The 26,438-nt window shown below is 41.5% G+C and overlaps 1 protein-coding gene across 2 annotated transcripts in view; it reads left to right on the top strand.

Moving 5' to 3' along the window:
• Positions 1-26,438, top strand: part of IQGAP2 (IQ motif containing GTPase activating protein 2) — a 296,931-nt gene that overhangs the window by 254,559 nt on the left and 15,934 nt on the right. For both annotated transcript variants that reach the window (XM_043920016.1, XM_043920017.1), the window contains 9 exons: positions 1,621-1,770; positions 4,956-5,119; positions 7,418-7,642; positions 8,987-9,127; positions 9,441-9,525; positions 10,079-10,311; positions 13,316-13,448; positions 19,524-19,626; positions 20,158-20,299. In XM_043920016.1, coding sequence (XP_043775951.1) covers positions 1,621-1,770; positions 4,956-5,119; positions 7,418-7,642; positions 8,987-9,127; positions 9,441-9,525; positions 10,079-10,311; positions 13,316-13,448; positions 19,524-19,626; positions 20,158-20,299 — 1,376 coding nt within the window. The remainder of the gene's footprint in view (positions 1-1,620; positions 1,771-4,955; positions 5,120-7,417; positions 7,643-8,986; positions 9,128-9,440; positions 9,526-10,078; positions 10,312-13,315; positions 13,449-19,523; positions 19,627-20,157; positions 20,300-26,438) is intronic.

Below are 26,438 nucleotides of genomic sequence, written 5' to 3'. Positions count from 1 at the left end.
GTTTACCACGCAAAGACTCTGCAGCTCCGGTGAGGCAGCCCCTGTTTAGCATTCCTGGTTAAAATGAACAATTCTAACCACTTTTAGAATAATATTTTTGTGTTCTCTAATAGGGCTTCCTCACCCCCCCCCCCTGCCCAAGGGCTCTGTGCCTATTAGGGCCTTTAGTGAGATCAGGTTCTTTATGCTGTTCATGATTAAGGTGTTGTGGGCAGTTGTGTACATTAGTATGCATTTGCCAAGCAGGCTAGAATGCCAGCAAAGGGGTCTAAATTGAAACACTCCTTTCATCCTGGATAATCTTATAGGATACCACCGTCCAGGGGACATATTGATTAAAGTTCTAAGTTGATTCTGTTTGGAGAGAGATCGGGGAAGGCCGTCTACCTGTGTCACAGAAATTAGGGAGTAGTCTAATATAGCAAGCATCAGAAAGACAGAGATCAACTTTAAGGTGGGCGCCGGGGCAGCTTTTTGAAATCCCTGAGGTCCTGATCTGCCTTGCTTGTCAGGTCTTCTCCTCACGACCTTGTCATGGGTGGAATCTCATGTGCTGGCTCCCGGCACAGGAAGATCCCCTGGAGAAAGAAATGGCAACCCACCTCAGTATTCTTCCCTGGGAAATCCAATGGACAGAGGAGCCTGGCGGGCTACAGTCCATGGGGTCCCAAAGAGGGGTCAATGAGCGCGCATGCATAGTAACTTGTGTTTAACTTCTGAGGAACTGCCAAATAGCTATTAATGCTGAACTTTTCTTCATGTGCTTATTAGCCATTTATAGATGATCACTGGGAAAATCCTCTGCCCATTTTTTAATTGAGTTGTCATTTTATTTTTAGCTGTAGGAGCTCTTTAGAGTATATGGTGAATATAAGTCTCTTACCCGATTTGCAAACATTTTCTCTCATTCTATGAGTTGTTTTCTTTGATAACGTACTTTGAAGCACAAAGGTTTTAATTTTTATGAAGTCCACTTTATTTTTTGTTGTTGTTTCTAGTGCTTTTGGTGTTATAGCTAAGAAACTGTTACCTACATGTACAAAGATGCATGTATGAGAAGGTTCACTGCACTCTCTGAAATACTAATAAAATGTAAAGAAACTGTTCATCAAAAGGAATATGATTAAATAAATTATGACACACACACCCCTAAAAGAAACCATTGCTTAATCCAGGGTAGCAAAAGCTTTTGTCTAGGTTTTCTTATAAGAGTTTTATAGTTTTAGCTCCTCCATTTAGTTCTTTATGGTCTCTTCTGAGTTAATTTTTGTTTATGGAGTGAGGTAGGGGTCTGACTTCTTAATTTTTGAACTTGGATATTTAGTTGTCCCAGCATCAATTTTTGAAAAGACCATTCTCTCCCTATTTAAGTGTCTTGGAGCTTACATTACATCTTCAAACAAATGCAGACAGCTTAGGAGAACAAATACTACAAAAGCCAAATTTACCCACAATTTGGATTTTTCTTAATCTAACACTCTCTGTTCCTTTGTTTCTTCATGAGGGAATGTGGAAAGTTGATCTTTCCAGCTATGTGGGTCTTAGGGTGTCTGTGAAGGGAGGGGGGGGAAAGAATACCAGAGTGAAAAGTAGTAATTCCATAAAAAAATTTTTTTCCAGGATGTAATTTCACACAGAACAAAACTGAATAAGAAAAAAGGTGGAGAGATGGAAATACTGAATAACATTGACAACCAAGGGATCAAAAGTTTGAGTAAGGAGAGAAGAAAAACACTGGAGACGTATCAGCAGCTTTTTTATCTTTTACAGGTGAGGATAATTTCTTTCACTGTGAGTTATGGGTAAATGCTATGTTCCACGGTGGTGTTTTACAACAGAGCTTCTCCCATGCTAAGGCTAAAATAGCTTACACGTTCTGAGCACTAGTAAGTACCAAGTAGCATTCTAGGTGCTTCACACACATTTTTTCATTTTATTTCCTACTAGAACCCTGGGAACCTTCAGAAAATAACTGATTGTTATTCTCATATCACATGTGAGAAAACTGAGACACAGTAAATGGTGATGAAAGGGTACTGGGACCCTGGTAGTTTGACTTAAAGCTTGTCCCGCTTTCCATGACTACATTACACTCCAGTTATCAGCACAGACAATATAAATCTAACAATAACATAAGCAGATGCTGTCAAACAGGGAAAAATTAACTATGTGCAAAACAGATCAGTGCCAAAACCAGCCTGTCGTCCTTTTGAGGAAGGAGCTGGGGAGTTTGGATTAGGGAAATAGGATTTCTTTTTTCTTTCATTATTTCCATGACATCACTGTCCTCTAAATGAACAGTCATTTTCCATTGCTTGCAGAGTGTGGGTGAGAACTCAGCTGAACTGGTTGCAGCTGGACTCTGGTGGACCAGTTTTTTTTGTTTGTTTGCTTGACCATTGATTAACCTCATCCACCCACCAGCACACATAGTGAGTCTCTAAGGGAACAGTGAGAGAGAGAAACAGTGCCTCCCCTAAGATGAAAACTTGCCCAAAAACGATGGATCAGCAGTTCTTCCTTGAAAGTCAGGTGCCCCTGGGGCTGCTGCTGGTGGCTGTGATTCCATCAAGGCATGGAGATGCTTGATATCTTTGCTTGAGGATGCCATCGGCATCAGCTGCATGGGGAACACATTGCCCAAACCATAAGTGAGGGGTAGCTGCCCTGCTGAGAGAAGAGACGTTGATTTTGGTAGAGTTGAGCCTGCTCTGCTTAGAACAGATTGGATCACAGGTATAGTACCCTAGATGTCCACGAGGTGGCGGCATTGAAGGAAAAATGTTAAAACAAAACTGTCCTTGGAATCCACTGCTTAATGACAGCTTGCTTTCCAGAAAGAAGAGGACCTCACACTAGGTGGGGAAGATTTTGTTCGTCTGCTGAAATTAGGTTAACGTTCATCTACCAGCTAGAAATTTAATCTTAGGCGTTTATCATTCTTGACATCTGTTAACTTCCAAGTGTATGAAGCTTCTTCAGGATTTAGTTTTCCAATGTTGAGTTCTGACAGAATCTGTGACATTTAGGAAGGTGAAAATTTAGTCGTTCACCTAAAGACCCCCTGGAGGAGGGGATGGCAACCCACTCCAATATTCTTGCCTGGAGAATCCCAGAGGACAGAGGAGCCTGGCAGGCTACAGTCCATGGGGTTGCAGAGTCAGACACGACTGAGCGACTTGGCGCACACGCACACTAAGATTTGTATAATTTACGCTGCTGTGTAAATGGAGGCTCGCGAATGGAAATGAGAAAAAGCATTGGAACGTGTTGAGAATAATTCCACAAGTTTTATTCCCTAAACTATCCAAAATGGATAGAACGATAGCATGACCATTCAGTTGTACCGACTGAAGTGTCAAAACACCATGATTTTTCTTCACTTTTTCTTTCCTCTGCTTTGGGGACATTAACCCAAGACTCATGAGGAAACTAGAGAAAGCAAATGGTGTGGACCTTGCACCTTCGGAAATTCTTAGGCAAAGCAGCCGGCCAACTAGTACAGGTTTTCCTGTGGGCATGTCTCTTCAGTGTGAGCTTAAATTTAAAGTTTTTAGGGAATCTGAGAGGAGTGAGGAGTGGGCTTCTTCAGCTGTAGTTTTCCTTTCGTAAAGGCCCATATCTTATGTGGGAAAAGAATCACCCCAGAACTCTCAGAAAGTTCTCCTGAGCTCCTTATTCATAACATTTCAGCCAGTCATGACAAGCTTGAGAATAAATCTAAGTAGTAAGCTGAACTAGAATTCAGGTTTTCTTAAAATTTTTAAAGCTGAACTTCTTGAGAATATTAAATACTGGTTTCCCATGTGTTTCTTTTACATGAAATACAAAAGAAAAGGACAGTTTTCTTTTCTCACTGGAAGGAAGATGAAGAGTAAGACTTTCACATTTCTCTGTCAATTTAATTTTTTTTTCTTCTAACCTCCATCAGATTAGTGTAATTCCTTCAGAAGAACCACATCACCACGAAGTCTGGTGCTATGTCTCCTGAACTCCATCCTCAGCTGAGCTCCTTGTCAATTTTTTTTTTTTTAATTCTTGTCAATCTTTAAAACTTGTCAATCTCTTTTTTTCTATCAGTTTCTTCTGGCATTTTCCCCATGACCTACCCTGAACTTTACCCTCCAGCCTCCTTGCCTCGCTCTTCCTCTCTTATGCTTTGTAAAACATCATGGCCGGGCTCTCCTGGTGGCTGGGTGGTAAAGAATTTGCCTGCTAATGCAGGAGACACAGGCTCCATCCCAGGTCCAAGAAGATCCTACATGCCACGGAGCAGCTAAGCCCATGAGCCACAACTCCTGAGCCTCCCTCCACTCTGGAGCCTGTGCTCTGGAACCAGCCGGAGCCCCGCTGCTTAGTGCAGCTGGAGAAGGCCCACACACAGCAACAAAGGCCTGGCACGGCCACAGATAAAATGAGCTTTCAGATAGAGAAAAAGAAGTTATTTAGAAAACATAAAACATTTTTTAAAACATCACGGCCATCCCGTTGTGTGTCTTCTATCCTTTGCTTTTGCTTTCTAGTCTCAGGATATAGACTGTGTTGACATACTCATCAGTCCTTCTAAGAGAGTCTCTATAGCTCAGCCTTGGTCCATTCTTGCCCGTCTCTTCAGATAGCTCAGCCACAGCCTCTCTCTTCTTTGTCTCTACAATAAATATTAATATGTGCCTTCAAATGGTGAACAGTATAACATATTCATAATGCAATTATAGTCCATAAAATATGACATGATATAGTATATAAAATTTAAATCCTACCATCACCTTCTATTATAACTTCCTATAGTATAGTAGTGTTATTAGCTGCCGCCTGTCTTAATATGAGCCAGATATTCTTCTGTGTGCTTCATACATAAGAATTCATTAAAGAGCAAAGAACTGGGTACTCCTCTCTACTTTAATAATATATTAACATACAGTCTTGTGGGGGGGCATTTCGTCTTCTCTCTTTAGACCAATCCTTCATACCTGGCTAAGCTGATTTTCCAGATGCCACAGAACAAGTCAACTAAATTTATGGATACTGTTATTTTCACCCTGTACAATTATGCTTCCAATCAGCGAGAAGAATATCTACTTCTCAAACTTTTTAAAACTGCTCTGGAGGAAGAAATAGCGTACGTATATATGTAAAAATACCAACATGTTTTGTTAGTGGTGGATTTCTCTGATTTACTAACGTGAGAGTCACTCACTGGAAAACGCCCTGATGCTGGGAAAGACTGAAGGCAAAAGGAGAAGAGGGTGGCAGAGGATGCCATGGTTGGATGGTATCACCGACTCAATAGACATGAATTTGAGCAAACTCCCGGGAATAGTGAAGGACAGGGAAGCCTGGGGGGTCACAAAGAGTCGGACACAACTTGGTGACTGAACAACAACAATTAGAAGTTATTTATACATATTAAAATGTATCAAATTTCTTAAGAAATTTATACATCATAGATATATTCAAGTACAACTTTCTCCTTTTCTAGTGCTGAATTAACTTTTGATGTTGCAAGTGTACAAAGCTTTTTAAAGTCAGTGAGAGGGAATTCCCTGGTGGTCCAGTGGTTAGGACTTTGATCTCCCACTGCCAAGGGCCTGGATTCAATCCCTGGTCAAGGAACTAAAATCCCACAAGCCATGCTGTGTGGCCAAAAAAAATAGAAAAAGAGAAAAAAGTCAGTGAGAAAAAATAGCTTCATTAAAATTATGTGAATAATAAAACTATAATCAGAGGAGGATAATGATCTCTGCTAAATAGTCTTTCCTTCTTATGTAACTTAAGCTGCTTTTTACTATTTTATGACTTAGTTTATGTTTAAAATGTGTAGTTAACTGTAAGGAATGGGGGGAAAAAACACCCCGTAAGAAATACCTTTAGCCTTCCTTACTCTGGATACCTTAAGCAGTGCTATTCTCATGGGTCTCCAAAGCTCTTAGCCAGGCCCCTCTGCCCTCAGGGTGTCTATAAGGCATCATGAGAAATAGCAATGCTATGCAGAAGAACAAGGTAAGGACTAAATGAATGACGTGAACAGTGTCAGAGGGATAGAAAGAAAAGTTCCAATTAGGTCAGTTGATAGAGATTTTATGGAAGAGAAAGGAGTTGACCCAAAACCTTGAAGAATAGCTACAGTTTTTATAAAATGAAATGGAAGAGAGAAGTAAGGCACCATGGTGATAGAAACAGCATGGGCCAAGGGGCAAGAGAGAAAGTAGATGAGGGACATCCCTGGGGGTCCAATGGTTAAGACTCTGCGTTTTCACAGCCTGGGGCTCGGGTTCAATTCCTGGTGAGGGACCTAAGATCCCGCAAGCCATACAGCAAGGCCAAAAATAAAAAATAAAGGAAGTAGATTAGTTTCTCCAAGAGGTAACTTAATCAGTGACCACCAGGACATGAATGTTGGGCCAGATCATAGGAGACACTTGAGCAGAGGCTCTTGTTACTTTGGTGCAAGGTTTTTGACATGACCACATGGAGTTTTTAGATTGATCTCCCACCTGCGTATGAACAGGATGAATTGGAGCTACACAGTTCAGGGAAATGGGGGAGTGAGAAGGAAAAAGGCACAGCTTAGATTTTCAGCACACTGAGTCTAAGTTTTAGGTGTAGAACATGTGGGCAAAACTATCCAGCAGAATATTAGACATTCAAGACTAACTCCCAGGAAAGCAATAGGGGGCATCATACCTGTAGACTGTCACCCAGTATTATTATTATTAGTCTAGGTCTGCTTTTAGTTCACCCCTGCCTTCTAGATTGGAATTCAAGCTGAGAAATTACTCTTAGATTCTTAAATTTCTCAAATAAAAAACTCATTGTATATCTGAAACTTAACACAACATTGTAAATCAACTCTACTCCAACAAAAATTTTAAAAACCACTCATCTTACAAATGATGGCTTTCTCTTATTTCTTTAATTGTGGGAGTGGCAGATTTTGGGAACCACTTTGTTTAATGGACACTCAGGCTTCCAATGACTCTTACAAAGAAGAATCAGGACTTGCGTTGTAGATCCTACTCTGCAGGTCCCGTTTACCCTGCAGACCTTTGGCTGAATGGGTGAGGCACATTGTCTAGTGATGAAGGCAGACAGAAGGGTCATACTTAGAGTGAAAGCTTTGCCCTAACTTCCTGCAGATTTCAGACTCAGGCTGTATTACAGAAGACCGCATGTGGGGCTTGTCACCCAAAGGTCTCCTTAGATTCAGGTGTCCTCACCAAATAGAGATGGGAGATAGCTTCCTTTTAAATCACACTGCCTTTGATCTTCAATGAGCTAAAATATAGCCCCCTTCGTCCCCATCGCCCCCACCCCCTCATCCCCACACCCCATCCAAAGCCCTTGTCTGTCAGAATATACATTGCTTAAACTCAGTCCATAAAAGCAAGCCATTTTGTTTGGTTTGGGCTTTTTTTAGATCCAAGGTGGACCAGGTCCAGGACATAGTTACTGGGAACCCTACAGTCATCAAGATGGTCGTCAGCTTCAACAGAGGTGCCCGTGGGCAGAACACGCTGCGCCAACTCCTGGCTCCGGTGGTGAAAGAGATCATTGATGACAAGTCCCTGATCATCAACACGAGCCCTGTCGAGGTGTACAAGGCCTGGGTGAACCAACTCGAAACACAGACTGGAGAAGCCAGGTAGTGAAGCCAGGGCAATGCTGGTGTTCAGTGATGTTCTATCACTTCTATGTGTATATTTATACACACTCTTAAACACGGTTAAAAAACAGAATTTATTGTACAAAATTACTTTTCAATCCAAGATTTATTACCTCTCTTTAATATCTCCAGGCAGGCAACATTCTTGGACTCCTGCTCATCTTAGTGGTACATATTATTTTCAGATTTCAGTACCAGTTGATGCCCAAAGCCACAATTTCTGTAGTTGTTTCTCTTGGTTTTTCTTTGTATGTTCCTAAACCTGGACCTTGAAATGGTATACTATTTCTCTTCGCTTGATGATACCTACTTTTCTACAGTTACCAAATAAGTAACTAGAACATATAAGCATTAATTAGCCGGGTGGGATTGGCTTATTTTAGGTAGTATCGATAGATCTAAGCAATTCCAGGTTTTTCTTTCCTGCAGAAGGGCACCTTGTAAAACTTCATTAGGATGTGCACAGAGAATTTATATGGGTGGTTGTCACAGCACTGTTTGTAATCACCAAAGTTAGGGAGAGTCAAAATATGTAGCTTTGGGGTATCTGTTAAATAAATGTATAACACAATGGAGTAGTAACTAACTGTTGGGAATGGTGGTATAGAAATATATTTGTTGGCCTGGGGAAAATGTTCATGATATAGTTTTTGGTTGTAGCTTGATACATTAACTCATTTTCTATGTGAAGAAGATACCTGCATTTATAGACGCACACGAAGAATCTCTATGGGATGTGTATAAACATGATCTGCATTATACCCACGTACACACGCGTGCAGAGGACCTAGAAAGTTAAGATAGGAAAAGTAGCTGTCTCTGGGTCAGTACTATTTCCTTGTTGGCTGATAGGCAACTTTTTCTGTAAAGAACATACTGCTCTTGGGGTGGGATGGGGGGAAGGGAGGGCAGCTCAAGAGGGCAGGAGTATATATATCATTATGACTGATTCACATTGCCGTGCAGCAGAAGCCAAGGCAACATTGTCAAGCAATTTTCCACCACTTACAAAGTTAAAAAAGAGCATACTGCTCCCTATGATTAGAGAGAGAGAGTTAGCTGGGTCTGCCTCTCCTGGGTCTGCCTGTTGTTTTGGAAGAGCGCAGATGAAGCTTCTGGAGTCACCCCAATGCACTAGCAGCTGAGGGTTCCCTGCAGGCCTGGGGGTCTCCCCCCTCCCCGACAAGCGAGCATTTTGTCATTGGAGCTGGTGGGCGAACCCCAATTCACCATGCAAAGCTTGACTGGAGAACCAATGGGGCAAGGACACAAATGCTTCTACCTATGCCCCCAATTAATGAGAAGCCCTTGTTGTGGTTTCAGCAACCTGCCCTACGACGTGACCACAGAGCAAGCGCTGACATACCCAGAAGTGAGAGCCAGACTGGAGGCCTCCATCGAGCACCTGAGAAGGGTCACCGACCAAGTCCTGAGTTCCATCATCTCTTCCCTCGATCTGCTGCCGTAAGTTGTATGCGTGGCAGCTTTATCTTTCATTGCTGGAAGTTCTTGAAATGCTATATAAAATAGACCCAAGTAGCAAAGACGGGTCTCCCTATGACCATCTTCACGGCTTTGGACGTTTGCCTACATGTGCGTTTTCAATTCATAATTTCTCAGAAGAGGGAACGATATTAAACGTGATTCGGTCACCATCTCTTTGTGTTTAATTTTTACGAAAGCTGCTTGGCTTTAGTAGACGGGAACAATTACAGTGCATTTCTTCCTCACTTAGCCCTTTTCCATTATTTTCTTTTGTCATCTGTTTTCCATGTAGTTACGGATTGAGGTATATAGCCAAAGTGCTGAAGAATTCGATCCATGAGAAGTTTCCTGATGCAACAGAAGATGAGCTATTAAAGGTAGATTTTCAGGGGTAATCTCACCATAGCTTCTCTTGGGGGAAGGAGCCAAAATTACTAACACCATTTTGTAAAGGTTTTCCCTTTGTATGACTATTTATAAGCTGCAAGCCTTCTATTTCTAATGACTCTCAAGATTATTAACTATTATGAGGTTAATTGGGAGCTCTCAAACATTATTAAGATTCTTTATATTAGAAAATTTGGGTGGCAGTAGTATATTTTCACCAAAAATATTGTTAACTTTATTTGTAATGTGTGATTATAGTCACTACCTTTACTTAACTCCTTGTTAGGATTCAGGTCAGAAAATGATTTGCTATCTTAGGAAATGTCGATTAATATTAACTTTAAAAAGAAAGAAACAACCTCCAGGGACTCCCCTGGTGGTCCAGTGGTTAGGACTCCAAGATCTCACTGCCAATGGTCTGGGTTCAATCCCTGGTCAGGGAACTACAATATCCCGCAGCCACAAGACCAAAAAACAAAACAGAAACACTCCAAACTCGAGTTTTCTCTCTCAAAAATACTCTTCTCTTCTGCCTCCCTCCAGATTGTTGGAAACCTCCTGTACTACCGGTACATGAACCCAGCCATCGTCGCCCCAGACGGCTTCGATATCATCGACATGACAGCCGGAGGTCAGATCAATCCCGACCAGAGGAGAAACTTGGGATCGGTGGCCAAGGTCCTGCAGCATGCAGCCTCCAACAAGCTCTTCGAAGGAGAAAACGAGCACCTCTCCTCTATGAACGACTATTTATCAGAGACGTATCAGGAGTTCAGGTGAAAGGGGTCATTACCTTTGGAGAAGCTTGCAAGGTGCTGGACAAGAGTAATGTATGCTGTGCCCAGAGCTGAAGTTGGGGGTGAGGGCAGGAACCCCAGGGGGCTGCTTGCATTTCTTTTTTTTTTTTTCTTTTCTTTTTTAATTATAAATTGTGTTAAATTTTCACCTTAGCATAAACCTCTTTTATTTCCTTTTTTTTTTATAAAGCCTTTAAAATTTTAATTTTGTTTAGTCATTTATGTTTTTGGCCACACTGCACAGCATACAGGATCTTAGTTCCCCAGCCAGGGACTGAACCCATACCCCCTGTATTGGAAGGGCAGAGTCTTACCCACTGGACCACCAGGAAAGTCGCTGCGTGCATTTCTTGTGCTGGTTACCACCATGAGGAGAGAGGAAGCATGGACGATCAGGCCAAGTTCCCTCTGTCTGGTGTTCCCGATCCTACCCCTATAGCCAGCGCCCCTGTTACACTGAGTCATCCCCATATGTATGATTTGTGCTTTTGACAAAAAGAAATATTTAATCATCTTGGTATGTTTAGGCTTGTGTGTGCTCAGTCACTCAGTCTTGTCCGACTCTTTGTGCCCCTTTGGACTGTAGCCCGCCAGTCTCCTCTGTCCATGGGATTTTTCCAGGAAGAATACTGGAGTGAGTTGCCATTTCCTCCTCCAGGGAATCTTCCCAACCCAGGGATCGAACCCCCGGCTCCTGCATTGCAGGAGGATTTTTTTTTTACTGCTGAGCCATTGGGGAAGCCCCTTAGGCTTGTAGTACTTAGAATTAAAAAAAGAATCAAAACACCTAACTTCTACTTTTTTGAGCTTGGAAAAAGGATTATCTTTTGTCTATTCAGGAAAACTTGCCTTATCTGCACCAAACAATGGCAGGAAACTGAGTATTTGGTTTTGACAGGTGGGGAAAATCCAGCTGTTACACTTGTTGAGGATTGTGTGTGAATGTGTCCTGTGCTGGAACATCTCTTAAATACACATGTGAGGCAGTTCTATTGATCCTATGCTCTCCAAGTTCTATCGCGGATGATTTCACGGGACGTGGGAGGAGGCGTGAGTCTGGGAGGCACATTTGCTCGCTCAGAAGCTCTCTGAGGAAGCACACTCCTCTAGGCATTCGTTTTCTCTTTTCTGTCAGTCATCATACAGCTGTGACATCCATGTAGCCTCAGCTGGGAAGATGATAATTTCCTGTTCCTCAGTTTTCCTCCACATCAGTGATTTATCTGCTGACAGAAGTAGTTCATGAGCATTCATCTCTGTTTGGCATTTGTGGCCTCTTGTGAAGAAATTCCACCAAATCCTCTTCTTATGAGAAAGCTTGATTTTTCTCACACTGCTAATTTTAGATCTCCTCACTGACTAAAAAAGTAACATCCATTTCTTGTGAATCCTTAGCTGCTCTTCAAACCCCTTTTGCACCTGCTTTTCTGTCAGATTATTCCTACTAAACTCCTGTGTTTCCAACTCTTCATTTAAAAGAAAAAACCAAACGTCTCCCTTCATCTCCTAAATCCATATTGTTTTTTTCTCTTCCACTTATATTCATCTTTTGTGTTCCTCAGCAGCCACGAAAGATGGCAGGCAGGCAGCACAGGGAGGCCAGCTGTCCGTGGGCTGCCTGCCGGTTCCCGTCCCCCGGCCTTGGGGTGGGAAGGCAGGGGTCTTTCCGGTGGACAAGTCTTGGGTGCCCTTAGGAGATACACCAAGGATACTTTAGGCATAGGAAACACTTACACACTTACAACCTAAAATACCTGTTCTACCTGTGCTAAGAATCCCTCCTAAGCCATTATCACAGCACACCTGGCTTTTCTGCATCTCTTGGTTGAAATTTAGGTAGCTTCAAATGGCAGACTTTTGAAGAGGCTGAGCACTGGAGGGGAGGGGCCGTTGTATGTAACCGTGTGTCTGGTCTCAACAGCCTTTCCAGCCAGCAACTGTGGTCTAGATCGATTAAGAGCAGAGTAGGCTTACCTTGGAGAAGGCAATGGCACCCCGCTCCAGTACTCTGGCCTGGAAAATCCCATGGATGGAGGAGCCTGGTAGGCTGCAGGCCATGGGGTCGCTAAGAGTTGGACACGACTGAGCGACTTCACTTTCACTTTTCACTTTCCACTTTCATGCATTGAAGGAAATGGCAGCCCACTCCAGTACTCTTGCCTGGAAAATCCCATGGATGGAGGAGCCTGGTAGGGTACAGTCCATGGGGGTCATTAAGCGTTGGACACGACTGAGCGACTTCACTTTCACTTTTCACTTTTCACTTTCATGCATTGAAGGAAATGGCAACCCGCTCCAGTATTCTTGCCTGGAGAATCCCAGGGACGGCGGAGCCTGGTGGGCTGCCGTCTATGGAGTCACACAGAGTCAGACACGACTGAAGCCACTTAGCAGCAGCAGCAGTAGCAGCAGGCTTACCTTGAATTTTCGTCAAATTGGTAACAGAAACTCTGAAAGGCTGTTGAAGGCCGCAGAAGTTTGTGCCAATTAAAGTAGCAAATTTGATGTTACTAAAAAATGTAGCATCCATTTCTTGTAATTCCTTATCTTCTCTTAAAACCTCCTTTGACTTCCTTTTTTCATTTAATTAATTGCTTAATTGCTTTTGGGGTTATTTTCTCTTAAAAGACTTGATTCTTAGAGAAGAACATCAGTCTTGACATTTTTGTTTAGATTTCAGGGGGCATTTTTTAAATCATATTTTTTAAACGACATGCCCATAACTTGATTACACTGGGTCCGTCACAAGGCCTGAGGCCTACCTAACTGCTCTGACTATCCCTGTTTGAGGAGCTGGGTGCGATACCCAGAAACATGGACTCGGCTTCGCCATCTAGAATCAGCCTAGAAGCTGCTAGATTGGATCCTCCAATAAGTGCGGGGAAAACGCAAAGCCCTCCCCATCACTGAAGATCTCACCATTTTGATAAAAAGTGTTTTATTCACAAAACTGACTCTAAAATTATTTCTTTCCTTTTTTTAGGAAATATTTCAAAGAAGCATGTAATGTCCCTGAACCAGAAGAAAAGTTTAATATGGATAAGTACACAGATGTGGTGACAGTCAGCAAGCCAGTCATTTATATTTCAATTGAAGAAATCATCAACACACATTCAGTAAGTGAGGCTGGAGGAGGGTCTTAGCAGTGGACCCGGGGTTCAGACATCAGTCTTGAGAATGTTTAGTTTCTACAGAGAGTTACTGTGAGCATGTGCTCCTCCTCGTGTTCTTAATCCTAAAAACACACACTTTATTTATTCCCGCCCCTTATACAGTGATGAACCTCCTTTTCCCGAAAAAGAAAAGTTCACTTTTGACATGATATGTTTATTCTCTGATTCTTACATGTTAAGAAGACTCCTTCTCCCAAAAAGGAACGTTTACTTCTTCCATGATCCATTTACAGTCAGATGGTGAATGGTTTAATCCCTGAGCAGGGGCAGCCCTGGTATTTTCTCCACCCACCAAGGCCATACTGCCTGAACCCCATCGTCGGTCTCTCCCCTTTTCGGGAATTGTCTTTGCTATTCTAGCAGTTTTCTGGGAAAATAAGAATGTCCCCTCTCTTCTAAGGTTTGGACATAAAGAGAGAGGGAATAAATAGGCTGCTCTAGGTTGGAGAAAAGAAGACTCCCACCCCTCACCTCCAACAACAGCCACCTACAAAGAGTCTCTTCTGTTGTTGTAGAAAACCGCACTTCTAGACATAGTCAGTGCTATGTCATAATGTCCCCTCTAGTTCACACACAGACATCACCGTCAACCATTAGCCTGTATTAGGTGCATTTTAGGGGCAGGGCAGTTTTCTCAGCATTGTGAGGTTCTTTGTTTAAGACCAAGCAGAACTTATCCTGAAGCAGCTAGGTTCTTAAAACATAATCTTTCCAAGAACAGTTCTGGACATGGCTACTCTAAGCTAATACTAGAAACCCATGCAAGACCTACAAAATCAGAACCTGCGTTCTAACCAGACCCCAGGTGACTCAGACCCAGACTAAAGGTCAGGAAGCCTCAGAAGGTGGTTAAGGATACACCCAGCTTCCGATTATACTCGCAACTGGGGAAAAGCACAGCAAAGACACACCTCTAAAAGGTCTTGCCCCTGTCCCTGCCAAACCAAATATACTAACGAGTGGCAAAAATTGGCTGCCCAAAATTTCAGTCTTTATTATCAAACTCTTCTAAGTAACTAAAGTTTAAATATGGGTTGGAAAGAAAGACGATCTACTTTTGATCTCCCCCTTTCAGGGTTGGGACAGGAAACCTTCCTTGATCTCTGCAGCAAGCTCTCCATCAGTATTTTGAGTGACCCTAAACAAAAACAGTTCTAAAAGACCGGCTGAGGGACTGGGTGGGTTGATTAAATAAAGAGGCTGTACTTGTTTTCCCTATATATAAACACCCCAAGTCAGCCAGCACACATGTCCAGTAATACACCATTTGCAGAAATAATTTCCTAACAAATAGGTAGACTTTGAACCTCAACCCGTTTGTCTGTCTCTGTGGTAAATTATTCATCTCCAAAAAAAAAATGTCCACGTGTTGATTGCACGTGTGCTAAGGACAACATGTGGAGGGAAAGGGAGATTCTTTCCCAAGGATAGCAGAGAGAATGTTACTGTAATTCATTTAGACTGTTAATCTTTAAAGAGAAATAATCTGTTCCTTTTGTTAACAAGAATTAAAAACAGAATCCAATCCTAGGAAACATGACTTGTAACCGATTTGGAATTCCTTTCTGTGTGTGGTTGGAAGCAGATGTAATAATGTGGGAAAAATGTAATTGCAGGGAAGACTGTCCTTGTTTACTGTCTGTCTCCAGGGAGGCAGGCAGCCACACGACTGGCCAGACCGTTGGCCACATGCTTGCTCCTTGTTCCCTAAGGAACATATAGAACCTCAAAATTAGCTCTTGAAGGAGACATTTCTAGATTTTTTTATGTTCTGTAATTATCAGAATAGAGAGTAGAAGGTGGCTGCTAAATCATCCCTTCCAGAGACAGCAGCCAAATCAGCTGTCCCCTCTCTTGAGCAAACAAGAATATAAATTGATTTGATCCACCTTTCTTAGTTTATTCTTGTCTTTGACTTACCTTCCCCCGCAAACATCCACTGTACCGCCTTTCCAGATTTCACCATGTCTTTCTATCATCTCTATGGCATCTTTCTTTAAATCCAACCATAGTAGAAAAACTAGCATGCCTTGCAGTGCACAGAAACTTTAAAAGTAAATAAATGTAATGAAAACACAATAGTTGAACATAGTTGCTTCCTGGAAGTTCTGCGCCTGAGGCTTCCTCTCCCTTTCTTAAAAACCCAGTTTGTAAGCATCAGGGAATGTTAGGGGAAATGCGACATTGAACAGATAACTCTCTCCTTTGCTAATCTTCACGATTAAGACAGAGTGGATAGACTTCGCTGCTGGCACAGTGGTTAAGAATACAAGCTTCCACTGCAGGGGGCACAGATGTGATCCCTGATTGGGGAACTAAGATCCCACATAACCAAATCAAAGTATATATATATATATAATTCTTTAAAAGAGAGAGAGTAGAAAGGGGACTTCCCAGGTGGTCCAGTGGCTAAGACTCTGCCTCCAGTGCAGGGGACCCGGGCTCAGTCTCTGGTCCAGGAGGATTCTACATGCTTCAGGGCAGCCAGGCACGTACACCACCACCACTGAAGCCCATGCGCCCTGGAGCCTGGGCCCCGCAACCAGAGAAGCCTCTGCGATGGGAAGTTCGCCCACCACAGCTAGAGAAAGCCTGTGTACAGCCAAGAAGACCAAGCACAGCCATCAATAAATAAATAAATCTGTCAAAATATGTATGTATAAAACTCTTACAAGAAAACATAGGAGTAAATCTTTGCAGCCTTGAATAGGCAGTGGTTTCTTAGGTATGACACCAAATGTATAAGCCACAAAAAAAAAATACACACATACAAAAAAAATAAATTGGACCTCCTCAAAGTTAGAAACTTTCATGCTGTAAACATCGCCATCAGGAAATTGAGAAGACAACCAAGAGGATGAGAGAAAATAATTTCAGATAGTATATCTGTCAAAGAACTTGTATCCAGAATATATGAAGAAAACCTACAGCTCAATGATGAGATAAATAATCCAATTTAAAAATGCACAACTGAAAATAAAAATGGACTGCTGTGTCTCAAATGAGACAGTGATCATGGTGAAAAGGCAACCTATAGAATGGGAGAAAAACCTGCAAACCATATGTCTGATTTACAGTTAATAACCAAGAATATGTAAACCATTCCTACAATCAAACAGCAACAGAAAGCATCCCAATTCTAAAATGAACTAGAGACTTGAATCAATGTTCTTCCAAAGAAGACAGATGACTGACCAAACACATGAAGATGTTCAGCATCACTCATGTCTAGGGAAATACAAATCAAAACTGCAGTGATTTTGCCTCGTTGTATAACAGAGACAGCCAATGAATCTGTCATTTGATTTGGAAAAAAAAAAACAACACACAAGATACCACCTTACACCCATTATAGTGGCTACTATTAATATAAAAACAAAAACTGGAAAATGTGTTAGCAGAGATATAGAAAAACTAGAACCCTGTTATACTATCAGTGGGAATGTTAAATGGTACAGCTGCTATAGAAAACAATGTGATCGTTTCTCAAAAAAGTTAAGAACATATTCAGTTCTGGGTATATACTCAAAAGAAGAAGCAAAGTCAAAGACACTTGTACCCTCCTGTTCACTGCAGCATTGTACAGTAGCCAAAAAGTGGAAGCAACCAAGTGCCCACTTATAATCAAAATGTGGTGTAAAAATGTGGAATATTCCAAAAAACAATGGAGTTTTATTCAGCCTTAAGTAGGAAGGAAATTCTGATGCCGCAGCATGGATAAACCTTGAGGATGTTATGCCAAGTGAAGTAAACCAGATGGAAAAAGGCAAATACTGTATCATTCCTCTTATACAAGATACCTAGAGTAGTCAAATTCAGAGACAGAAAAGTGGAATGGTGGAATGGGAAGTTGTTGAATGGATATAGTTTCAATTTTGCAAGATTAAAGAGTTATATAGATTGGAGGCACATTAATGTGCTTAACACTACTGAACTCTACACTTAAAAATGGTTAAGATGGTAGATTTTGTCATCTGTATTTTACTATTTACTAGTTAAAAAAACATAAAAATAATTTTTTAAACAGGCAAATCATCTGAATAGAGATTTCTTCAAGGAAGATATACAATAGTATAAACACACGAAAAGATGCTCAACATCTTTAGTCATCATGCTTGCATACTTAGTTGCTCAGTCTTGCCCGACTCTCTGTGACTCCATGGACTGCAGCCCGCCAGGCTCCTCTGTCCATGGGATTTTCCAGGCAAGAATACTGGATAGGGTTGTCACTTCCTACTCCCGGGGATCATCCTGACCCAGGGATCAAACCCAGGTCTCCCATACTATAGGCAGACGCTTTGCCATCTGAGCCGCCAGGGAAGTCCCACTTAGTTATTCAGTCGTGTCTGACTCTCTGTGACCCCATGGACTGCAGCCTGCCAGGCTCCTCTGTCCATGGGACTTTCCAGGCCAGAACACTGGAGTGGGGTGCGGTTTTTTACTCCTGGGGATCGTCCTGACCCAGGGATCGAACTCTCGTCTCCTGCATTGGCAAGTGGATTCTTTCCACTGAGCCACCTGGAAGCCCAGTCACGTGTTAATTATATCTCAGTAAAGCTGTTGAAAAGGAGATTAAACATGGAAAAGACTACTTTTATCACATGATTCAGATTTTTGTTTTGCAAGATAGTTACTCAAAACAACTGAAATATTTCCCATCACCAGGGGTACCAGTCTCATATTTTGCAAACATTGTTCTATTAATTCTAAATGAAAACAAGAGCAGATGTGTTGTCCTAGATGCTGCTGTTCCTCCAGAGTTATTATTTCCTCTAAGACCTGGCGAACACCCAGCCATGTTACCATTGATCTTTTTTTTTTTTTTTTAATTCTGAAGGGAACAACCTGCTGGCACATCTGAGTCTCAGGCCAAGGAATCATATGGGCATCTCTGCCATCCCCACCCATGAAAGATCATTAAATGCCAGACAGATTAAAATAGCTAATAGTGCAGAAACTAGTCACAAAAGCTCATATATTTTATATATATATATATATATATATATATATATATATAAAATACATACATACAAAAGGTCCAGAAGAGGGAAATCTATGGAAACAAGGTGATTTTCAGATGACTTCTGAAAGATACAGAGTTTCTTTGGATGGGGGGTAAATGCTAAAAATGCTCTAAAATTGGTGTGGTAATGGTTGCACAACTCTATGAAATATACTAATAAATGTTGAATTATACACTTTAAATGGGTCGATTATATGGTATGTGAATGATATCTTAATAAGTTTATTACTAAACATCTCAGAAAAATAGCTAATAGTGGTGATTTTTTAAAATATAACTATAATGTTTGATTACTGTGTAATTTTTCTCTGAAGAGATATGGAAATGTCCTTGCAGTTTGCTACCATGTTAGTCAAGAGACTTCTGCATTATTTTAGATTCTTTCCCCCCCCCAGCTTTGACTTTTTTCTCTTTTTTATTGGAGTGTAGTTGATTTGCACTGTTATGTTAGTTTCAAGTATACAGCAAAGGTGGTTCAGAATATCTGTGTATATATATTATGTGTGTATATGTGTGTCAAACACATATATACACTCTTTCAGATTCTTTTCCCTTATAGGTTATTACAAAATATTAAGTATAGTTCCTTGAGCTATACAGTAGGTCCTAGTTGGTTATCTATCTTATATGTAGTAGTGTGTGTATTTTAATCCTAGACTCCTAATTTATCCCTCAACTTTGACCTTTTATATAAACGTGGAAGAAGCACAGGGTTTAGGTGGAAGAAAACTGCCTCTTGACAGATTTGGCAAGATTTTGCTGAAAGAGTGTTTATGAACACCTTTCCTAAAAACTACACTTTCTTGATAAAGAGTATGCACTTGCCTCTAAGATTAAGTACAAACTGTGTTTCTCTGTAATAAATGTCAGACTTGCATTTAAGATTCAAACAATATCAGAAGAAAGTTATCACGAAAAATCAGGAAGAGGACTATGTAAATACGGTAGCTGTTGAGAATTTACTTGTATCTTTGTGTGTTGCTTTCTATGTAAAGCTCTTATTGGAACACCAAGATGCTATTGCACCAGAAAAGAATGACTTACTGAATGAGCTGTTGGAGTTGCTGGAAGAGGTACCTAATGTGGAATCTTTCCTTGGTAAGGGCGTCTTCCCTCTGGTTTGTATTTGGTTGGTTGGTTGGATGGTTTGTTGGTTTTCCTATCCTAGATCCAAAAATCTTATTTAATTTGCAGGTTCATTTAAAGGATAATCACTACACTAGCCCCCTTTTACATGAAGGATTCTGTACTACTTAGTATGCTCAATTGTAAAACAATTTACTATTCTTGAAGCTCTATATATGTCAAAAAGGATTTGTCAATCATAAAGAAAAAGAGCAAAATTTACTAAAAGTTCCTTGTTATTTTTTCCAATGATGTCTTTTATTGACAGTTCTCTTTCAGTGATTTTTTTCAAATTTTGAATATCAATGTCCCATGCTATTTTAATGTTTAATTCACAGATTTTTTAAAAGCCACTGTAAGGACATTGGAATGTGGTTTTCTCTGAGGACCACGATCTCCTGCTCAACTCCCAAGCCCCATGTCTCCTACAGAACCTTTGTCTTTCATTGATGATACCACTATCACAGTCAGTGAGTTGGAAAATAACAGCGCTTTATTCTGCAGGGGAAGGAGCTGTTGACCCTAATGACCCTGACAAGATAAACACACTAAATCAACTCGCCAAGACTGAGATTTCCCTTTACCTGACCAGCAAGTATGACATAGGGGATGGTGAAGCTATAGATGGCCAAAGCCTCATGATCAAGTAAGTTTGGGCCTTAAAGAGCACATGTTTCCATTTTCTCATCTTTTTAAAAAATTTCATTTATTTACACATCTCTGGCTGCACTGGGTCTTCATTGTTACGCAGAGGCTTTCTCTGGTTGCAGTACGCAGGCTTCTCTTGTTGCAGAGCACAGGCTTCAGTAGCTGCAGATCGTGGGCTCTGGAGTTTGGGATCAGTAGTCGTGCTGCATGGACTGATTTGCCCTACAGCCTGTGGGATCTTCTGGACCAGGGATCAAACCAGTGTCCCCTGCATTGGCAGGCAGATTCTTAACCAGCGGGCGTCTGTGGTGGCCCGGATAGTAAAGAATCTGCTTGCAGTGCAGGAGACCAGGGTTCGATCCCTGGGTGGGGAAGATCCCCTGGAGAAGGGAATGGCTCCCCACTCCAGTATTCTTGCCTGGAAAATCCCATGAACAGAGGAGCCTGGCGGGCTACAGTCCATGGGGTCTCAAAGAGCGACTGAGCGACTAACACTTTCACTTTTTCTTAACCACTGGACCACCAGGGAAGTCCCAATTATGCATCTTAAACCATGCAAATTCAAGTTAGACTAAATTTTCAAGTCATTTTTAAATATTGAAATGTTGTTGTTTGTCGTTTTAGTTGCTAAGTTGTATCCAATTTTGCGATCCTACGAACTGTAGCCCACCAGGCTTCTCCATCCATGGGATTTCCCAGGCAAAAATACTGGAGTGGGTAGCCATTTCGTTCTCCAGAGGATCACCACATCTCTTCACTGGAGGCGGATTCTTTGCCACTGAGCCACCAAGGAAGCCCAAATATTGAAAAACAGTGTGTTTAGCCATCAAAAATTTAACCAAGAATAATAGATTCTTTATAATTTGAGAGACCTAAATATTATAATATTTTCTAAAGCTTATCTTGTTTTTTAGTTTTCCTTGTAGTAATTTCATTCCTTCCCTTTAAGAAATGATTAACTCAGCCTATGAAAGTCCTCAGGTAGCTGAAAGGAAATAACTGTTCCAGTGGTCAAAAGAACAAGGAAGTTCAAGGAAATACCTTGTGCCTAATTTATTTTCTGGTAGAAAACATTAATGTAAAAGTCACACACAGTAAGACATAACGCTGTTCTCTGACTTATTAGACATCTTTTCTATTAAACTAAGCCTAGATAACTTGACCAACTTTGACTTTATTTATAGTCAACCTCCTGACCCTGAAGATTTCAGATGAAGTTTTCATACCTTTGATACTGTACTTTTTCTGTCAAGGCCTTGAAGACATTGTACATCAGTCCTCACATACAGAGTAAGAGAGAATGGTTCATCACCCTGAATTGAAATGTCATAAACCAAAACCAGGGGCTCACCCGACGTCCAGTTTTTAAGAACTAATAGAAGGAAATGGATTCATATTAGCACATTAGAACAGTTGTACATCGGGGTGAAGTAGAAAATGGAAGTGGGAAACGGGGGCAAAAGGGAATAAACATTTAAATAATACTTCACACATGACTCCCGAGTTACACATCCTGAGTTCTGAGGTTGTTTTCATTTGCAGCAGGAGCTTTCTCTTCTGCCACTGACATGCCTCAGACAGCACTCATTTCTAGTTGATTTTTTCCAGATATTCAATCCCATGAAAATGGCAAAAAAAAAAAAAAAAGCTTAACTCAGTGTGCTATGTTGCAGTACACACATATGTGCTGCTTCTAGTAGGCTTTCTTATTTTGTGCTCCAGTCATCTCTAAGGCTCTGGTCGTTCAGATACCCAAATACTTGAGTTTCAACCTGTGTCACTGGCTGCGGGCTTGAAGTTGAGGACCCAGTGGTGAGCAAGAGTACCTCCCTTCAAGGGTCTGCAGTCCGACGGATAGCGCTGCTCGTCTGCAGGACCCAGGACGGACTGCAGGACTCTTGCACAACCTTGGCCTCATTAGACTTGAAGGCAGTTGCTTTCAACTACTGGCGACCAAGTCGGATTGCGCTTGCAGGGAGACAACTTGGGACAGGGCAACAGACCAAAAAGGGAGAAAACTGTGGAGGCTGCTCCCAGGGCCCCTCTGAGCACGTGCCAATCACAGAGGGAACTGGAGATACAGATGGTGTGGTTCCACCATGTAAATTCAATCAGGCCAGTTGTCCTATGATCTCATAAGCTTTGTCTTTTAGAAGTAAGAGGAAGAAATTTTGTCATAATTAGTTTTGTCTGGTATTTGAACGCCATTTTCTAAATGCAGTCAGCTCAAATGCTGGCTTTAATGAACGGAAGATCAAGACTGGGATGGTCTCAAATATCAGACAGCCTGAAAACATCAGGTATATTTATACTCATTTCTGAATACGAGTCTCCACATTTCTGCGAATTTGGGGAATTCACAAGTTGAAAGCGAAACCATGGAAGTCAGACCTGTTGGGAGCGGTACATCCTGGCCAGGAAGGCCTGGTGCATTCTTCAGCTGCCTCAGCCCCTGTGTGGGTCCCCCTCACCCAGCTCCCCCATGGTGTGCTGGACACAAATACTATCTGCCTCTTTAGTCACCACACAGAGTGGAGCCAGCCAGCAGTTTCATGTATTTACTTTTGCATTTCGTGGCAAAGTACAACATAAAAGTTACCATCCTAATGTTTTTTTAAATTAATTTTTATTGGAGTGAGGTTGCTAACCTGCTCTAACTTTTCTTTCCAAAAGTATTTGTTTTCTGTTTATGTGGCTGTTGCGGCACGTGGCATCCTCTGTCTTCATGGTAGCATGCGAGATCTTTAGTTGCAGTACGTGGGATCTAGCTCGCTGGCCAGGGATGAACCCATGCCCTGTGCATCAGGAGCGTGGAGTCTTAGCCACTGGACCACCAGGGAAGTCCCCCATTCTAACCTTTTAAATGTACAACTTGGTGGCACTTAATACATCCCGAATGTTGTGCAAGCTTCGCTACTATCTAGTTCCAGAATATTGCCATTACCCCTAAAGTAACCCTCTACTTTAAATAGTCATCTCTGGGGCACCTTTTCAGACCCTGCTCCCCAGTCCTGGAAATCACTAATCTGCTTTCTGTCTCCACGAACCTGCCTGTTCTGGAAGTTTCATATAATTGGAATTATATAATATGTGGCCTTTTGCGTCTGGCTTCCTTTATTGAGCGTGGTTTTGGCTGAATAATATTCCATTGTATGGATATACCATAGTATCATGGACATTCGGGTTGTTGTTACATTTTGGCTATAGTGAATAGCACTACCACAAACATTTATATACAACTTTGTATTTTAACGCTTATTTTCAGGTCTTTGGGGTGTATACTTAGCAGTGGAGTTGCTAGGTCATATAGTAATTCTGTTTTGAGGAACTGCCAGACTTGTTTCCCACCAACAAGGTATGAGGGTTTCAGTTTTTCCATAATCCACCAAAATTTATTTTCTGTTTTGTTGTTATAGCCATCTCAGTGGGCATGAAGTAGTATCTCATTGTGGTTTTGACTTGCATTTCCCTAATGATTAGTAATGTTTAACATCTTTCCATGTGCTTATCAGTCATTTCTATGTCTTCTTTGTAGAAATGTCTGTTAAAGTCTTTGCCTATTTTTAAGCTGGATTTATACCGTTTTGTTGCAGAGTTGTGAGAGTTCTTAAATGTTCTGGATACTAAATCCTTATCATACATATGATTTGAAAACATTTTCTCCCCTTTTGGGAGCTGTCTTTTTTATTCTCTTGGTATGATCCTTTTCTGTAGAAAAAGTTGTTTAACTTAATGAAGGGCAGCTTATCTATTTTTTGTTGTTTATTGTGCTTTTGATGTCATATATGAGAATTCATTGCCCAATCCAAGATCATGAAGGTTTCCTTCTATGTTTTTTTCTAAGTGTTCCATAGTTTCAGCTTTTACAACTGTGATCCCTTTTGAATGAATTTTTGTATATGGTGGAATGTTAGGATCCCAAATATTCTTTTGCACGTGGATGTCCAGTTTTCCACCATTATTCCTTAAAGAGACTAGTCTTTCTCCATTAAATGGTCTAGACCCTTGCCAAAAGCCAATCCACCATGCATGTATGGTTTTTCAAGACTGAATTCTATTCCATTGGTCTATATGTCTGTCCTTAAGCTAGTACCACACTATGTTTATCACGGTAGCTTTGTAGTAAGTTTTGAAATTGGAAAGTATGACTCCTCCAACTTGTTCTTTCTCAAGATTCTTTTGGCTGCCTGGGATTCCTTGGAACTGTCAGATCAACTTTTCCATTTATATAAAAAAGGCTATTGGGCCAGTGTTTTAATAGATTCAATAATTTACTGCATTCACTGGCCTCTGGGGTCTTGAAAGCCTTCCTCTGGGCATACTTTGAGATCCTACTCTTGGTGGAGCCCTTCACTAAACAGCCATGCTCACTGTGGATGACAACTTGAAGACTGGCCGGGTAGCCTTCTTCAGAAGTGGAATTTGGGTGTTACCCAAAACAGTCAGTAGAGTTCAGTCCAAGTAAGCAAGCCTTACTTCCAAATACATTATGCCTTAAGTATATATTTCAAAATCTTGTTACTAACAGATAATTATGAAAGGTGTCATTGATGGGGGGCTTGGAGACTGTCTAATCTGAGTGTTTATCTTTGAGGTGAGGAAATTAAATTCTAAAATACTGGGAAGCAAGTAGCTAGTCGCTGACATGCTTTATATCACAGGCCATTGATGTTCCGTTAATGTACACTTTGAAATAGGCTTCCCTGGTTGCTCAGCTTGTAAAGAATCCACCTGCAGTGTCAGTCTGGGATATTGCCATTTTGAAAATATTACCAAGCATGTTCTCAGTCGCTCAGTTTTGTCCAACTCTTTGCAACCCCATGGACTGTAGCCCACCAGGCTCCTCTGTCCATGGGATTTTCTGGGCAAGAATATTGAAGTGAGTTGCCGCTTCCTCCTCCAGGGGATCATCCTGACCCAGGGATGGAACCCGAGTCTCTTGAGTCTCCTGAACTGGCAGGCAGATTCTTCACCACTGCACCACCTGGAAAGCCCTCCCTAGAGACAAAAAAGCCTGGTTGAGGAGTCCCAGGAAGACCCGGGCTTACAGCCCCAGTCTCACACACTCGCAGCTGGACTCTGATCACATCACCCAAGCATTTGTTTCCTTTATCCATTAAATGGAGAGGAGGGGAGATGGGGACGAGGGGCTCTGATGAGTGACTGAGGTCACACACCGACCTTGTAAATTATAAAGAACTGTACAGTTGTAAATCCCTCTTATTATAACTTTTGATTTAACTTAAAGTATGTGATCCTTTTGGCCTTGATTAAGCTTGTGTTTCTATGGAAGTACATGTGTATCAGTAGAAAGCATTATTTGTGGCTTTTACTCATACTTAACTGCCTGAGTGCTCGTTATCTCTTGAGAATTATTTTCCTATCACATATTCAGTTTCGGCATCTGTCATCCCATTGAAAGATTTCCTTGGTTTTGGTCCAAACTGGCATGAGCAGTTAAGTGGCTAAGGGGATATTTGAGGTCTGGTGATAAAAATGTATAATCACGTGATTAGAATTTTTAAGAATTGTAAATACTTTTTCGCTTCCATCAACACCAATTCCTTTCCAACCCTGGGTACATTTTAAGGCAGGTGGCAGGCGGGGAGGCTCGGGAACGGTCCTGGCCAGGGTGTAAAAACAGACACCCTTTGAATGCAATGGCCAAACTTAAGGGACCACACCAGTTTACGAGCACTGTGCACTCTCATTTATTGACTGCGGGATTTGAGCGGAGCTCTGACAAATAAACTCCCCGGTGTATTTCATTTTTTCTTAACTTTACTCATCCAGGGAAGATGGCAGAGTCCTTGCTTTGATCGGCTTGTCTTACCTATTGTTTGAACATCCGTGGGGCCAAAACGTTAACCAGTAGATTCATGCTGGTCAGACCATGTCTACCATACTGTGTTTGCATCAAGGTGGTGGTGGGGGAACATGGTGTAAATTCATTGGCTAACTGAAATGCGAGCAGGACTAGAAACTCTCTGTCTCCTATTGTGAAGAGGTTTACGGAACTGAAGGGCTTTGCTTGGGAAAAAGAGAAGGGGTAGAAGAGGGGATGAAGATAGTTCTGGCAGCCTCTGCAGGTTGATGAGGGGCTGATGAAGAGGAAAGGGAATTCAGCTTGTTTCCTG

This window comes from Cervus elaphus, chromosome 12 (genome assembly GCF_910594005.1).
Source record: "Cervus elaphus chromosome 12, mCerEla1.1, whole genome shotgun sequence".
In the NCBI taxonomy this organism is placed as follows: Eukaryota; Metazoa; Chordata; class Mammalia; order Artiodactyla; family Cervidae; genus Cervus; species Cervus elaphus.
Note: the sequence above shows the minus strand (reverse complement) of the source record. Positions and strands in the feature narration are given on the sequence as shown.